A 17,869-nucleotide genomic window follows, 5' to 3' on the forward strand; every position below is an offset into this window, starting at 1 on the left:
CAAATCAATGTCAACCGAAACATAGACTGCATATAAAAACAAAGCATCATATTTTTTGAAGCTCTTTGTAAGTTTTATGTGCAAAAAAAATCCTTACTTTTAAAGTAACTACAGCTGTCAGATAGGCTAAATATAGGCTGAAGTAAAAGGTATAATATTTCCCTCTTAGATGTAGTAGAATAGAAGTATAAAGTTACATTTAAAGAAAATACTCAAGTACTACTTACTTTCCACCATAGGGTAACAACATGTTAATTTTGTCACCATATTCAAAAGTTTCATGTCCGAGTCCTGCTCTAAAAAAATGTTATCTTTTGTGCTGAGGCTGGACTTTTAAAACATATGAAAAAAACATAAAGACTTTTTTTTAAGGCTATGCCTCTCTGCTTTGAATATCTCTAAATATTTTTTGAATTTAGAGTTTTTCCATATACTTATTTGCATTAGGAAGGTAAATGTTGTCTTACCTCTGAGTCCTGGTCAACTATTCCCAGTTTGACCACTGCCATGGTCAGGACTCTGGCAAAATCCTGGTTAGTCAGTGTATTTTCAAAGGATTTGAACACAATGAGCTCTCTGGCCTCAGATGAATAGTTTACCATTGTTACAAACCACTAACTGCCACTTTACAGTATTTGCTGGATATTCCTCTCCCATACACTGCTGTTTTTTGATGTGTCCGTGACTCACTGTGAATGACTGAAACACTCTAAAACCAGAAAAGTCCACCTCTTTTGGTGTATTTTGTGTCACACATAGTAGTGCCAGGTAAATATGCCAGTGACCTGAGTGAGGACAGGTATTGTATTTTGTGGACATTTTTGAAAGTATGACAGCACAAACCAAACCAGGTAGCAATGAGAAAGCTGTGCTCTGAGTTCGGGGATACCCATGGATGTGTAAAGAGAAATGGATTGCTTAGTAGCGCATGAGACCAAAAAATTTTGACTGCCCAGGTGTGAAAATATCTAGATCTTCTGCATCGTTGGCCAAATGAGTGACTACTTCTGCTTAAGTGCTCCACCAACTTGAATGAGGATAAAATGATTTAATGATGAGGCTCTTTTAGACTTTTGAAATGTTATCGGACTAAATGGATCAAATCCCGAAAGTGAAACAAGTTATTTTGCAGGGGTTTTGATGCTCAAAAAAATGTATCCACTGATTTACCAATGTCTCTTTCACAATGTTAGTCTATGACAAAGCTTTTGGGGCCCAATAGTGGCATCTAGTGGTAAGGTTGCAGATTGCAGCCAACTGAAACATCTAGGAGCACTATGGTGGCTTAACATAAAAACGTAAAAATGCAAAAAAAAAAAAAGGAAAAAATAAGCAAAGAACGCAAATGGGCCTATATAGAGCCAGTGTTTGATCTGTTCATTTAGGAGAAGTAGAACGACATGGTGAATTTAAAAACTACTCAGTTCGTGGGGATAAATGACTCATTCTAAGGTAACAAACACAAAATTATTATTTTTTAGGTAATAAAAAATGAATGAAAACCTAGTTTTGAAAGCTATATTCCATTTCTGCCAATAGGTAAACCCTACATACTGGACCTCTGAGAAATAGTTTTTCTCTTCAGTTTTAAAACATCAAATGTCTAAAAACAAGCATCTCTACAACAACTGTGTAAATGACATACTCTGATATTTAAATGAGTAAATATTTGATCAAACAATGAGTCAACAAGAATATACATTTCTCAGACTGTTGTTTTAGTATAGATATAGGTCAGCAATTATATAATTTTCCTGTTCTCACATGCCGAGAAAAGTAATAAAACATGGCAAAACACATAATCTTTGTGCAAAATGTACATAAATACAATCTTTTTAATATTTACAATAAATATACATTAATTTACAGTTACACAAATGGTAATGTAAAATAAAAACAGTGCTGGAATATTCAACAACATTAGTATTTCAAGTTAGCATCAATTAAATTGATAAGGGAAATAAAGTTGTACATCGTGACATCTGCACACAGCTGGAAGGCTGGATGCTATTGTTGAGTTTGTATCTCAGCACATCCTTAAATAATAATGTTCTCCGTACAAACCAGAGCTCGCATCACACATTAAAATCCAACCTCTGCACATAGATCAGCTATAATCTTACAGTGCACAGTGAAAAATATCAAAGAGCTTTTTCCTTCAGCTAAGTGTTTTTCAGATACTGGCTGCTCCTGCACAGCCTTTTTTTATTATGTTGACGGGGCTCAGCAGCGCAGGTCAGTGTTGGAGGTGGTTGTAGCTGTCACTGGCAGCCGCATTCATCCACAATCATGTCTTCGTGATGTCGAAGGAGCATTTCTCCGTTCTCGTAGTACAGCATGCTTAATGGGCTCATTTTGGTGGGGGCGCAGCAGGGTGCTGTCACCCTGTCAGGGTGATAATGTTTCAGTAAACTCTGGAAAAGGAAGAAACACAACAGATGGATTTAGATAGATAATTCCAGTCTCAAAATGCGTAACTCCTGTAAACAAAGATAGTAAGAAAGACAAACACTGTTGATATTCAGTTTGATACAAGTTTATGCCAACAAGGGTTTCTGAGAGCAGCTATCATTGTTTGAATCTCTTTTTAGGAATGCAACTAATGATTATTTGCATTGCTGAGTAATCATATTTCAACCCCAATCACTAGCATAAATGTTGACACTGTTAGTTTCTATGTTTCCTCCTGCAGTTTCAAGCATTATGCTGCATCCATGTCTTGTCAGATTGACTGTAAATGTGTCTAAATGTGGCCTTCCAAATCCATAGGGTCCTGCTGCATAGCTCCAGGCTAAGGGCCACCTCCGGCACTGGGAACCATCTCCATTGTCGGGAACCATGATGGTAAATGACGTGTGATCGTGTGTGTAAAGGTAGGGAAAAAAATGTGCTTATCCCATTTCCTAATGAATAAATAATGTTTACATGCCACTATATTATTCTGCACAATGTATTTTTTCATCATGTGTATCATTAATATATAAAGTTGCCTACTTTCACTTTAACCAGTTCACTTTAATCAGTGATAATTACAAATGCCGTTGTTCGTTTTTATTTTTGGATGCTCCGGTATTTCCCATTTTGTGTCCCAAATGGCGCAAATGTCAACACAAGCAGCACACTGCTGAATCAAAGATAATGAGTCCATTTTTAAAAATGATATGTGTGTGTGTGTGTGTTTGTATTTTTAAAAAATAATTTTCAGCTTTGGAGTGTTTTATTCTACCTCCGGCGCTGGGAACCATTTTTTTTTTTAATATAATTTAATTTTTTAGGTGTTTTTTTTAAAATAATTTTGAGTGGGATTGGGGTATTTTTTTCTGTTTTTTATCAATTGAAGTTTTGGGGTGCTTGTTTTTTTGTTTTGTTTTTTTTAATTCTGCATTGGGTACTTTTACTTTCAATACTTTCAGTATTACTTCCTGATTAAACTTACTTACTTTTAATTAGTTTTAGTTTTAGTAGCTTTTACAGGTATATGTACTTTTACTCAAGCAAAGGATCTGAATACTTCATTCACCAGTGGATAATCTGCAGCACTCACCTGCATGTAAGCATGATTTGTTGGGTTCAGATCTTCTCCCAGCGGACCAGGGCAGGAACCTTCACAGCGAAAGGCGTTATATCTTTTAGGGAAGATGATCCAGGATCCCCAGCCAATTTGATTAAAGTCTACCTGCAGGTCGACTCTGCGACAGAGAGATTTTTCACTCCCTTTTTTGGACGCCTGCGGGCTTCTCACTGTTTGTTCTCTCTGGCCCCGTTTGCTCCTGCGCCTCTTTGGCCAGCGGGCCTTTTTGATTTCAGCGGGGGACAAGAACTTGGATTGCTCAGCTGTGTGAAGTAAGCTCGCTTTGACCTTTGAGTTTTCATCAGAGCCAGTTTGTGAGAAGACCACCAGCAACGCCCGGTCCCTCACGTCCTGCTCCCTTCTGAGGCTCGCCACATAGACAGGCTGATCAGGAAGCGACAGGCCACTCTTTGTCTTTACCGCTCCTCTTCTCCTCGACACTCTTTTGTGTCGTATTTTGGCTGTCACCGATTTTTGTCTGAGCCAGCTCAAGAGAGGTTTTGTCATGTTGAACACTTTCCAGCTCTGTGATGATGTGACCAACGACGATTCAGTGAGCAGCCCCACCAGCTGCTGTTCCTGGCAGTTCTTGTGCGTATGGCACGCCTGACCATGCTGGTGATAGACCTCCACAGTGATGTTGGAAGCACTCGTTGTCCGAGGAAGCCTGATTCTCAGCTCCGCTGCCTGGATCTGTTTGTCAGCCAGCTGGGCATGGAGGTCAAAGGTCGCAATCCAGCGTCTCTGTCTGTACGTCAAACCTAATGTAGTGAAAAAAGGAAGATTAGCATTATCAGACAGCTTATCATTAGTGGGAATTATGCTAAAACCACATCAATATTAAAACACACAACTGGACGTGCCAGTAAGCTTTCCTGGAGAAGCAAAATCCACCAAACCAACATGTAATGTTATAAGTAGGGATTCCCCCTGAGAGTGAGAGATTTGAATCATCAGTCAATTCAGATTACTTCAATTCAAAATGCCTTTTTTTTTTTTCTTTTGCTCCTCAGTGTGCTGTGCAGTGTTATCCTGGGGACGTATTGGTGCTGGGGAGCGAACGCTCTTGGCTGTCACGCTACTCTTAAGTAGACACGATGCAGCGGCACAGAGGTGGAAGAGACTGTGCAGTGTAAGGCTCTGAGATAACATTACCTTCTCTCTCTGTTTGGAAGTGGTGAAATTATGAAATTACCCCTCACAGCAATCTGGATTTTGTTGATATCTGCTGGCTGAATCTGATTAGACTGGCATAATTCTGAGTCGGGTATAGCCTTAGTTTATGAAAACTTGAATTATTACTTAAATTAATGCTGCTGTTAAATGCAACATTTAAATTAAGCTTCCATGCAGAAGCTGAGTGCCATCTTTTTTGATTATATTGAAGAGAAGGCCGACAACACTCGGCAACTCACACCAAAACAATTGATAAATAGCCTTAGTACGAGGTAAGAAGGAAAAATTTATATATTTGATTTTAGTGTAAACTGTTGCTTTAAACAAATTTTGGCATTAATGTGATAAACCGACTACCTTCATTTTTCTGTTATTTAATTCACTTAATTTGGCAAAAACATTCACCCTTTTTCATAATTAGTTTCCCAGTTAAAGATTTACTTTATCACAATTCATATCTTTGTTGTCATGTAAAATTTTGCTGTCTATGTTGGACGTTTTTTTTGATGCATGTAAATTTTAGTCTACAGATATCAGCAAATATTCAATTACTATGTATCCTCAAATTCAAGTACCCAACTAAAATTAACTATTTGTGTATGATAACTGCAATTTTAGGGTTATTATGTAAGGGCTAATCACATCTCATTTTGCAAAAGTTGAAGGGAGAAATGCACAGGAAAATTCCCTTTGACAACTTGCAGCACATCCTCATGATTAATGCTTGTGTTGATGAAGATTTCAGCAAATCAAAGTAGCTTCTTAACAAAAATAATCAAGTCATCACTCCAGAGTGGGACAACATGTGCTGCGCCTTCATCTGTAATGGGGCTCTTTGTGATTCAATGAACAGGTGTGGTTCAAAGGATTAAAACACTCTATACACTTAACTTGTGTATTGTCCGGTGCATTGGCCTATTTAGACTGATGATCAAAAAGTGCAAACCATCCTCGCTATTATTTAGCCACTCAAACCAACGACAGAGCCAAAACCAATCATTTTACACACCTCTGCCTCTCCTGGCTTCTGCATATCCTCAGTCAAACAAATAGGCCTAGGTAATAACTCTAACACCTGGAAGTGATGCGAAATTAGATTCAGCAGCAGGGAAGGCTTTCCTCTGTTGGCTGCTTGTGCCACTAAATCCCGAGCTCTAATCTAATCAAGCCAAGTGTGAAAAAACAACTAAGGGGAGTAGCTTTAAGTTAACAACAGATTTGTATAGGGGGATGTCTGGCAAGAGACTTGAAATTCCTGTAGAGATATGCATCATGTTGGTTGGCAGGTGGTTGATCAGTCCATCACAGAAAAATGCCGCTGTGTTGTGGAAGCACATAAGCGACAAAAGTATTTTAATTTCAGCAATGACATAAAACTTATATTTGAATACAGCTGAATTCATAACATTGCATTAATTAAAAAAAATGAATTTATTTGTTCTGAATTCACCTCTTTGATACTAAAACTTTTTAAAGCTAAATTAAAAAAAAAAAAAAAAGACTCAAATTCAAATCCACAAACTCAACCGTTAGAATTTCAGATGTTGAAAAACAACAATTTTCCACTAATCGAATGGGATTCATGTTCTATTCGATTTTGTCATTTTTTTTTTTTTTAATTTTGGGATTTCATTTTTGTGGACATTGAAAATAAAGAAGTAAATAAATAAATGAATAATTTATCTCTGCAAATCACACAATTTCATATTTTGATTTTAAAGGTGAATCCAGAACAAATGCCCTATATTTAGATTTAAAAAACTTTAGTGGTGTTTTAAATTATAAAATCAAGTATTCAGTAGTTGTTAAATTTAAAATAGTTTTGTCTTTTATGTGCCTCCATACTGTGATCTTACATAAATGCATCTCCCCAATAGTTCAATGTGCTCAAAGTATCCCTCCTAAATTATTGCTTAAAAATTTAAATAGATTTAAAGAAACTATCAATACATAATTTTGCACTGAAACTGTAACTTTGGAAATTATATTTTGCTAATAAGAGTTATTGCGTTGAGTGTACAAAAAGGTTTTCAGTGGGGAAAAAAATTTGATTTGCAAATGCTAACCAATCAGTCATGTCATATGCCGTTAATCAGCAACGCATTTCAAACTTTTATTCTGTTTTCTCCTTTTAAATTCCTAGAGTCCCCCAGCAGGTTTGCCCCAACCCCACCCCACCAAGTGTTGAATACATGGCTACAGCCTTGTTAACAAGTAGCTGAGAACATTAAATCCTGAGCTCTAATCTAATCAAGCGAAGTGTGAAAAAAAAGAACTGAGGGAAGTTGTTGATTTGACTTAACAAGAGATTTGTGTAGGGGGATGTCTGGCGAGATACCTAATCAACATCACCTATTAAAGAAAAAAGAGGTTTGCTTTGAGTATTAGACAGAAAACCGGCCTTTTCACACGCTGATCCCTGCATGGTTATTCAGCCTCTGAGCGGGATGTGGATTGAAACCCTCTGAGCTCGTCTGGCTTTGACAGGACAACACTTGAGCCTCAAAAAGACCCCAAAAACTAACATTTCAGGGGGTCTTTAAATGGTAAAAGGGAGGACTGCATTTAACCACAGCTAAAAAAAAAACCCATCACAAATACAAATCTTGTTGCCACTGCTCATTCATGATCCATACAATGCCAGCATAAAAGTTAAAAAAAAATTAATAGTAATAATAACCAGATCTTACTTTTAGCCATCACACTCTTCACAGTGTCTGCTTGCTTTGCGGCATCTTGCTTCATAGCATCCAAGGGCCTTGAAAAGTTGGACTTGAAATTCCTGTACAGATGCATCATATAAGTAGGCAGGTGGTAGTGCCCGTTTGACCTCTCCATGAAGGAAAAACGCGACTTCATATAAACTCCATCCCTGCTCCTGTGGCTCCCCTGAGCCAGGAGCACCAGCAGAGATGCGTGCAGCGCAACAGCCAGAGCTCCCACTGAAGCCATGGTGTGGGCAGGTTAGTGACAAATTCCTCTACTGGGAGATTAGGGGTGTCTTATATATCCTCACCCACCCCCTTTCATGTTTAACAATACCCCTTGCCCACCAAAATTAGCGCGTGCACGCGGGTCAGTAATTAGTGGCGGCGAGTCATTGCAGCTCGCCGGTTAAGGAGCTGAAATTAGCGCGTTCACCCCGGTGTTGTGTTTTCATCAATGATCGGAGCCTGAGGCGATAAATACCGGTGTCTGCTGCACAGTCATTTGACCCGGGTGTGTTCTTGATTGTGCACATTTCCAATGCATTAAAAAAAAGCCAGATGCTGGGGTTGATTTGTGCAGTAGCTGAGAACATTAAAGGAAACTGACATGCGTCCTCAAGAGTTGTTACCTGACAGCTCATCATCCATTCTGGTGGTAATGAGGCGCCTGGGTGCGTGTTTACAAGGAGCACAGCTCTTTGTTTGCGACTTGTTATTTGGGCTTGTGCAGCCTGATTCCCCATCCTTGGATTAATTGTTTCAGCTATTTGGCTTACACTAATTGTTAGGCTTTCCCATGGTGTAATACAGTCTACTGAATACTATAATGAAATGGAAGATATGGAGGGGCTGATGAGCTTATAAAACAGATAATGAACCAATTCAAACGTTAACATGTAACACTGTGAAAACACTCAATATTTAGGATTAAAAATAATAACACAATATAAACTGTGTGCAATATATATTTTATATATATCTTTTTTTGTTGTTTAAATATATCTTATTGTGCATTTAGGGCTTCACACATGTATTAAGATAGATAAACAAATTTAGATTAAAAATGGTTTGGCAAATCAGAATCAGCTTTATTGGCCAAGTATGTGAATACACATACTCTATGAGGAATTTTACTCCAGTTTTAGGCTGCACTAAATGCTTATACACTGATCCAAGAACAATTTACAGGAAGATAGAAATGGACATAGGCCTACACCCCAAAAAAGGTTCAACAAAGTGGGAAAAAAGACAATAGAAACAAGAAACAATTAAAATAGAACTGTTTTGTAGGCTAAATACCAGTATGTGAGAAGTATGTAAATAAAAATATGTAAATAAAAATATATAAAGCAAAAATGTCTTTTATACATCATATTAGCTCTCTTTATCCTATTTCATCTTCTTGAGGTTCACTTATAATCAAGGCTGTAGCCATGGAGTCAACATTTGGGGGGCCAAATCTGCAGGGGGGTCTTGCCCCCTCAGAAAAAAAAGAAACTCATTTCCTAGTATATTATATATTTATCATTGACCAGGGTTCCCACAAATTTTCATGGACAATATTTTTTAAAAAAGTTACATTACACGGAAGATTATTCACAGAATATGAAAAGAACAATTTAATTACAACAACGTTCCTTGACTTTTCCTAATAATTTGTCCTATTTCCATGACTTTTCCAGGCCTGGAAAATGTGATTGTGAAATTTCATTACTTTTCCTGGCTATCTTAATAAATACATTGACAATATTGGAATATGCATGTGAGCCTTGTTCTGCTGTGGTAGAGCAACGACACTTAGACAAGCAGCACTTTGGTACACCATAATTATAGAGCCTGTGCAGCATTTTTTTTAACCATAGTTTATTTATGATCATGATTATATTTGCAAATTATTATTTTTAAAAAAATATATAGGCTATTATAATGTCTGCGTTGCTTATAATATTCCTATACTGTTTATATAGTGACAATTTCATGCATTTTATGGGGTTTTGGATTTTCATATCATTACTTCTATAATACTAATGTTCCTGTAATGTGAGTTTTTAATCTGGCTTTTAATTTGGAGTAATATTGCAACCTAGATTTTAAGTCTTATTTATTTTATTCTATATTATTATACTTTATTTTGTCCCTGGTGTTTATATTATTTTACTCTATAGACTTTTTAAATTGATTAGTATATTATATTTATATTTTGTTTTCTTATTGTTGTAATTTCCTTTACCTATTGTTGTGTATGTTATTCTTTAATTATTACCTTTTTGTCTGTGTCGTTTCAATTTTGTTATGGGAAGCACCAGTGGCAGAAGAAGTATTCAGGTCCTTTACTTAAGTAATAGTACCAATACCAACCTTTGAAAATACTCTGTTAGTAAGAGTATAAGTAATCTGTAAGTAAGAGTCCTGCATTTAAAGTGGTTCTGAAGTAAAAGTAAGTATAATCAGGAAATATTTTTAAAAAAAGAAGCAGTCACATATAAAAAAAACCCTCAACATTATTAGAAAAATAGAAAACAAACACCCAAACTCAAAATTATTGAAAAAAAGAAGATAAATTTCCAAAAAATCTAAATTATACAAAAAACCCACCCCAAACTTAAAAACAGAAGCAAAAACATTATTTTTTTTAAATTAAAATTATAAATAAGCTCAAAAATACTACCCACCAAAACCTGAAATCGTTAATAGTTGGCTGTTATTTTTCTTTGAATTGACATATCGATTAATCAACTAATTGTTGCAGCTGTACTTGTAAAAACTCTTTGATAATCGCACCTATAAAAAACACATTTTATAAACTCTTGTGTTTTTTATGCAAAAATCTTAATCTGTTAAGGAACTTAAGCTGTCAGATAAATATAGTGAAACAGAAATAACAATATTCCCTCTGAAATGTGGGGAAGTAAAAGCATAAAGCAAATACTCAAGTAAAGTACAAGTACCTCAAGTACAAGTGCAGTTGAGTAAATGTACATAGCTAAATTCCACCACTGTGAAGCATTTAAGGCTGCATGTTTGTATGAAAAGTGTTAAACAAATAAAGTTGAATTGAATACGTTTAAAGTGCTGGACCACTGCTGTTTGCATAATAGCAGTGAGCATAGAAACGGGCTTCTCAAGTTATAAAAAACAATGAACGTTAATGTCACAAAGCTCAGTAATTTGTATTTTAGTTAAGGTTTGGATGTGAGTATATCTGTTTTTAGTGACACTGGAAGAGAGCATCCGAGGATGGCTGCACATTGCGCATGCGCCGTCCGTCTTTTATCCACATAGCGAAATCCTTTTCCTCGTAAATTTCCAGAGAAAGGGGAAAAAAATAAATGGATGTGGTGTTTTTTTTCCAGCAAGATAAAGAGAGAGCGGCATACTACGGATACATCCTTCACACCGGACAAACCGACTGAATAAAAACATGTTTCCTGAAAGGCCAGACGCCTTTTCACCCGCCGTGTGCTGAAATGGTGAGTAGCTTTAAAGTTTACGGGCTCTTCTTGCACGAGCCACGGAAAGTTAGCATTTGTACGGTTGTGGATGCTAAGTCCTGCACAGTTTCTGAACACCTTTAATAACCACGTATTTCAAGTGTTTGCAGGTTTGTTATGAGCGCAGAGCGTCTTCATAATGCGAAGTGTTTGTGTGGGTGATGGGGCATACATGTGCTTGGCACCCCCCGCTCTCATGCATGCACCGTATTGTGCTCTAGCTGTTTGTTTTGCTCACAAGAAGACGTGATGAATGGTGCATAAAGTTTGGTATGACCTCCAGTTGGTAGCCCATTATCAGGCAAACTTATAGAGACAGACACATTTTCATAAAAATCTCAATGCACGCTTTTATTTTCTTTTACTCATTTACTGTTTTGACTATTTATCATGGAAAATGTTTGGGTTATGCACTACATAAATAATACTTTGTCTTCTATTACAACATTTGCACCTGCATCTGCAAGCAATGAATGCAACACTAATATTAAAATAGATTTTGGTAGTATTTAACAAAAGACGAGACCAACCAAAACAAACTTCACCACAAGGTTAACATTAATGGAAAATATATGAAAATAAAATAAAATACAATACATCAAGTATAGTGTAGCAATATATATATATATATATATATATATATATTATATATATATATATATATATTGGATAAAAGAAAGTGAAAAATGATAATAAATACATAGATAAATAAAAAAGAAACAAAACAGCCCTCTGCTGGAATGCAACATTTACAGGTACCTACCATTTCTTTATTGATATGTTATTTATTTATTTTCCAGATCATATGACTTATTAATGTTGCAAATACAAATGACACTTTTGTAGCCTACAAGAACAAAAAAAAATCAATCTTTTTCAGTCCACTAGATACAACTTGCTGCAGTACTAATGACTAATAATACTACCAATAATGAAACAGAGTAAGATAAAACAGATATTGACCAATTTTTCCTTTTTGGGACTTAACTTACTTTTGAAAAAAAGGTAATAAATTGCAATATATGCTGTTGCAATACTCACCATATAGCAAAACGATTAAAGTCTCCATAATATTGTATCTTGAATAAAGTATTGTGATAGTGTTGTATTGCTGGGCCTCTAGTGATTCCCACCCCTATAAATTACACGCTTAAATGTTTTTTTTTTCATGGCCATATTGAACGCAGTATCATCTAAGCTCAATGGTCCACTTACTAGTTACTTCACTGAAGAAGACACAGGTGAAAGCTCTGAAAAGCTAGTTAGTGGAATTTTATGTTGTTTTATATTTGAGCATGTTCATGTCTGACCTTTGGGAACAACATCTGTAACATCATATTCAACAAATGATATGTTGTTATACATTTATTTGCAGAAAAAGCACATTTAGTGTGGAATATTTTGTAAATTAAATGCAAATGCATCATACGATATACATAACATATAAGGGGTGCAACAATACATCGATCTGGATCGATAATCGGATTCAGTAGATTGAACGATTAACAATGTCATTAATGCAAAATGAAAACATCAATACATATTGTCATCTTTAATATTGCATGCAAACAACGGTTAGCAGCCAAGAAAAAAACAATGAGCATATTTACTGATAACGTCTCATATTTATCGCAGGCCCCTGAATAGAAAATAATGGAAATCGCATCATGGCAGACTTTGTGATTGAGCAAATATTGTATTGTTGTCCAAAGAATCAGTACAATATTATATTGCAATGAAACTTGAGATTTACACCTCTTTAACGAATCACTGAATACATTCTGCCAGTGCAAAATTATGCCCATAGACAATATTAGCGTTCCTGAAATGTGCCAAGACATGTTCATCCTTCCCATTAGATGTTATATAAGGTATAAAAAGTCCATAGTGCAGTAAGGCAAAAGCTCAGTGTGCCCTTTGATGTATTGTAGTCCTGGCCGTCGTTTGATTTAGCTGCTGCAGCTGGGATCAGTCTCCTCTGTTCATATCACTTTACCTTACATCCTGGGGGGAAGACAGAAACTGGCTCTTGACAACTGAGAGCGCAGATCAAAATGCTAACATGACAATTAATCAAGAGTGAGTGAGCACCAGAGTCCCAGATGAATGGACACCTGGATCATAAATGATTGAGCTATTAATTCTTAATTCATCTTGACAAGAGACAGAGAACAGAGACTTACCTCTCCTTAGGCTTTACTTGAGAAGCTGCAGATTTTCCGGTGTGAAATGTTGCTTTATTATAAACTATTTATAGGTACAAGAGATATCTGTTGGGACCTGATAAACTCACAGGGGTCCAGTTAGGTATGGGTTTCCTCAGGCAAGTTTTAACCTAGGGGTTTTTTTTTTTTTTAGCAGATATGACACATTTCTCTTTTATTTTGAGTCCTCAACAAAGATTTTAAAGCGTCCCAGGGTTCCCATGGTCATGGAAAACCTAAAAAGTCATGGAATTTTACAATCACATTTTCCAGACCTGAAAAAGTCATGTTAATCGTAAAAATCATTCAAAGTTTTGGGAAAAGTCACAGAATTTTTTTGTTGCAATAAAGTTGTTGTTAATTTGGCCGTATTTTGGCTATTAGATTGGATCAAATCTTGAAAAAGGATTGTGCAATCGCATTTGAGTTTATAATCCAGTCTTGGTTTTGATTTGGATAAAACTTTAATTACGTGTTGTTTAAAACTTATAAGCAGGGCTGGGTTACCTTTTATCTTAAAAAAAAAAAAATAAAAAAAATCAGGATTATCCCAGTAGAAGGTGGACTCAGGAACAAAATGTAGTAAAACTTTTTAAATTGGTCAAATATACATACATCTGTTTGTATTTTACATTTATTTTGTAAAGCTTTGACAGTGATAAAGTGGATAAAGTACACATAAGACTGATTAAGTCTTTACACTAAAGTAAAAATAAGGGGGATGATACGCAGGGAGAAAATGAAAACTGTACATGATGGTAAACAAACCAGAAAGAAAAAAACACCTGTTTTTAGTTAAAATATATTTGCCATAAAATAATGAACATCTGTGTCCCACTTAGAGTTGCAATGATTATTCATTTTCTTGTCAAATATCGAATTAATCACCAACTCATGTGATAATGATTAATTGGATTTAGTCATTTTTCAAGAAAAAGAAATTCAAAATTTCTAATTTCAGCCTGTTAAATATGAATCCGATCTGTTTTTTTTTACTCCTTTATGACAGAAAACTGAAAAAACAAAAATCATCTTTAGCTTTGGGCAACATTGATTGACATTCACTTTTTTTTTTTGACATTTTATATACCAAAAATGACCTGATTTAATTAAGAAAATAATCGTTAGTTGCAGTCCCAGTGACAAGAAATCTTGTGTACGTGCCTCCAGTGCAATGGATAATTTTTACCACAAGGTGTCATATTTGATCACTGGACTCCAAATGTATATTTAATATCACCCAGAATGTGTCTCTTTGGGTAATCTCGTTAGCATTTTATCTCCCAAGGAGCATTGGTGTTTGAAACGTGTCGAAAGTTAATATTTTAAAAAATCATAGTCATGACTGCCATGCTCATACTGCACCTGAACTTTGGCTGAGGTGAAATATTCGTCTTTCCTGTTGCTGTTAGAGGCTTTTAGCAAATCGTCTTTTCAGGTGTTAGACACACACCAGACCTGAAAAGGATTTAGACCAGACAGGTGATATTAGCCGTGTGCTTTTTCCATTGCGGACATTTAGCAGGCAGGAAGTGTTTCTTAATCTGTCACAGAACATCCTTTTACTCTAAATTGTACTCACAAATCGTACAGAAATGAACATGTCAGAATAACCTGATGTGTCATTTTGGATCTTTCTGAGAAGCTGAATTTCATTCAAATGCAGCATCTTTTAGAGACATCTACCAGACTTCTTGTTTCTTGATTTTTTGTTTGAATTTTGCAACCCCCTCCCCCCGAAAAATGTTTATGACTGCTCACCCACCGGATTGATTCATATATGTTTTGAGGTTTGCGGGCCATGGGAGGGTTCAGTTTCACATTCATCATGTTGTAAGATCAGAGTCTTGGTCTGCACTGCTACAGGAAGGAAGGAACAGGTGTGGCAGGCAGCAGTAGATTTGACATCCACATCTCAAAAACAACTCAACACATATTTAAATGTGTTTAATTTTGGACATTATTGTGTGACAGACTTTTGATTACATATAAACCAGTCCAGAGGATGAGCTTGATGTTGTTGGCTGTTTTATTTACTGACTTGGGGTCATAGTTGTTGTCAGGCGTAGCAGATTTTTTTGCTCAGGTGTAATACAGCTGGATGCTGTTATTACTTTCTACAGTCTACAGCAGTGATTCCCAACTGGTTCAGTCACTGGGTCCACATTTCTCCTTAGCTGTTAGTTCAGGGACCACAAATAAGAGAAATGACCGCTTAATCAATTTTATTTGACAAGAAGATAACACAGTAATACACAACAAAATAAAACATATTGCAAGAATAAAGTGTAATTAGTTAAAACCGGGGGTGTTTCTAGGATTTGAGGACATTGGGAGCTTAATTTTTGGTATTTATTTTTTTCCTTTTGAAAATTTGGGTATTTTTTAAAAATCTTCTTTTCTTTTGAGTTTTTGTGGTGATTTAAAAAAAAAAAAATTTAATGCACTTTTCTTTTTCACTTAAAATTTTTTGGTGATTTTATAAGAAAACACGCCTTCCAAACCACCGGCCTGCCAAAATGACACCGTTTATCACAGCCAGCAGCTGTAAAAACAGAAATAAACTATGGATTTTCAAATTTCCGATGAAAACTGCAACCTAAAAAGTGCTTATTATTGCTTCAAGATCAGTTTAACAGTCCAGCATGTAAACAGGCCAAATAATACCAAGAACAAGGCAATAAAATAATTACTGCTCTTGAAAAAAAGAACTCATGACCCACCAGTTGGTAACCTCTGATGATGAGATGAGATGAGCACACAGCCCTCTGCAGCTGAACCTCAAGCTTAAATCCAAGTGTTTGCCCAGCTGTTAGTCTGTTTGCCACCAACATGGCACGTGTTAACCACTAATGAATGGAGTAATTAGAGCATCGTAGTGAATTAGGCTTACATGATGTCATCTGCGTGCAGTTTGTCAGCGTCCCGGCAGGTCTACATCACATCATGTCAGTGAGGGTTAACTGCTGCAGCGGATTGTAATAAGTTTAATAAGTGAAGGTTTAATTTGTGTGCTTGAGACGGTTGTTAAAAGGTCTGCCATGTGTGGGAGGCACTGTGCTGCCAGGAGGCTCCGGTAGTGATTGGACAGCAAACTGGGTGATGAGTAAGCCTCTGTGGGTCCGCCTCCACATCCTCTTTACACATCCACACAGTTGCACACACAAATCCCGGCATGCGTGAGCAGCCTTGCACCTCATGCATGCAAAAAAAGTAACAAAAAACCAACAAGGGTGCATGCCGTCACCCGTCTCCTCAGACTCAGAGCTGTGTCTCCCTCCCCTCCCTCCTGCAGACTGCCTGTCTGGGATCTGTCCTCACTGAAGGACACTTTCACTGTCTAGCTTTATAAGGACGCTTTAATGATGCGAGACCGCCGCCTGTCGTAGTGTGATCAGCGGGAGGAGACAGATTGCCTCAGAGAGAGAGAGAGATGCCATCGAGGATGTTTGAGTGAGAGTGGTGCCGCTGCCTGCCGGAGAGCTGTCATTTTGGTTATTTTTAACCCTCTATTTTCTTTTTTTTCGCTGTGTTCCTCAGAGACTTGAGCACCTATCGGATGGTGGACTGATCAGCTGAATGTCAGGTATAGTTGACATACTTGTGATACTTGAGTCCCACTGCAGGCTCGCTTGGAAAGGAAACGTACGCTGTTGCCTAAATATCACTTCAGATGCCTGGCGTGATTTTTATCTCATACTTGGAACTGAAATTTAAACTATGCAACGATTATCCTAATCTATCATTTATCATAAACTACTACTGTCCCTTTTCCTTTTTTGGGGGTTTAGCGCACGCTTTAATAACACTAGTCATTGTGATGTTCACATAGCTACATGGATTACATTCTTCATGGCATGTGATGCCTCCTCTGAACTGTATCAGCTCTCATTCCTTTTCCAGAAGACCAGCACGGCTGTTTGACAGGATTTTGGCTTCCTACGCCGACTTAGAAAACGCAGCTGCTAAATCAAAATGTGTTTGCGCTTTCATACAAGTTTACCGCTTAAGTCTGAGTGGCGGACGAAACGGTACATACTAACAAACTGGTGTAAAATCTGACCGTGGAGAGGTTCTCCGAGGCAGTGACTAATAAAACTGCTGTCAGTTGGCCTGATGGCGCTGACAGAATATTGTGGTCAGACACCGAGGTTTCGAAAAAATGGAAGCCACATTACTTCAGCCCTGGAAATCATACTGTAGGGATAAAATTGCCATCTTGAAATGAAATAAATTACAGGCAGGGCTTTCAAAAATAGATCTGCACACCCTTTTTAGCAGCTTAGTGTCGAGCTGTGATAAAAGCAAGAATGTGGAAGGCTAAAGGTTATTCATGTGATTTATGTCATATTCACTGCAGTAGCATGGTTTGTTTTTGTGTCACTCTTGGAGTCCCAGTAGATTTGCTGCTTAACTGGGAAAAAGTGCCTTTCAGTTTTTCATGTGCGCTCTGTCTGTTCAACTGGACTATTTGTGTTGCAGTGTGAGAGCTATTTGAGGTTAGTTTGATCAGATTTTGAAATTGCATCCTCGAACAATGCATCACATGGCTCCCTTTGTGCTGCAGTCTCTTTTTGAATGTGCAATTTATTTTGGACAGAAAACAAACAGCAGAGTTGTAAGTTGACACAAATTCACAATGAGGTCTCTGGAACAGTCGAAGGGAAAACAAAAAAGATTTTCTGCAGAGGAAGCACTGAGCTCATTTCCGCGCTGCAC

At 36.9% G+C, this 17,869-nt stretch overlaps 2 protein-coding genes across 3 annotated transcripts in view; one reads left to right on the top strand and one right to left on the bottom strand.

Annotated features, from left to right (window-relative positions):
- Positions 1–2,261: 2,261 nt before the first annotated feature.
- Positions 2,262–7,763, bottom strand: ndr2 (nodal-related 2). The gene is made up of 3 exons (XM_042507528.1): positions 7,438–7,763; positions 3,545–4,332; positions 2,262–2,414 (listed from the first exon to the last, which is right to left on the bottom strand). The coding sequence occupies exons 1-3, from the start codon at positions 7,697–7,699 to the stop codon at positions 2,262–2,264; spliced, it is 1,203 nt and encodes a 400-aa protein (XP_042363462.1). The 5' UTR covers positions 7,700–7,763.
- The window catches only part of pald1a (phosphatase domain containing paladin 1a), an 84,022-nt gene continuing 68,955 nt past the window's right edge, over positions 2,803–17,869 (top strand). The window contains exons 1-3 of one of the 2 annotated variants that reach the window (XM_042507525.1): positions 2,803–2,873; positions 4,585–4,703; positions 10,809–10,925. The gene's annotated coding sequence lies outside the window, so the exon portion shown is untranslated. Of the gene's footprint in view, positions 2,874–4,584; positions 4,704–10,808; positions 10,926–16,332; positions 16,737–17,869 lie in introns of those variants that run through there. The other variant, XM_042507523.1, reaches the window with a different exon arrangement.

Source organism: Plectropomus leopardus, chromosome 19, assembly GCF_008729295.1.
Source record: "Plectropomus leopardus isolate mb chromosome 19, YSFRI_Pleo_2.0, whole genome shotgun sequence".
Taxonomy (NCBI): domain Eukaryota; kingdom Metazoa; phylum Chordata; class Actinopteri; order Perciformes; family Serranidae; genus Plectropomus; species Plectropomus leopardus.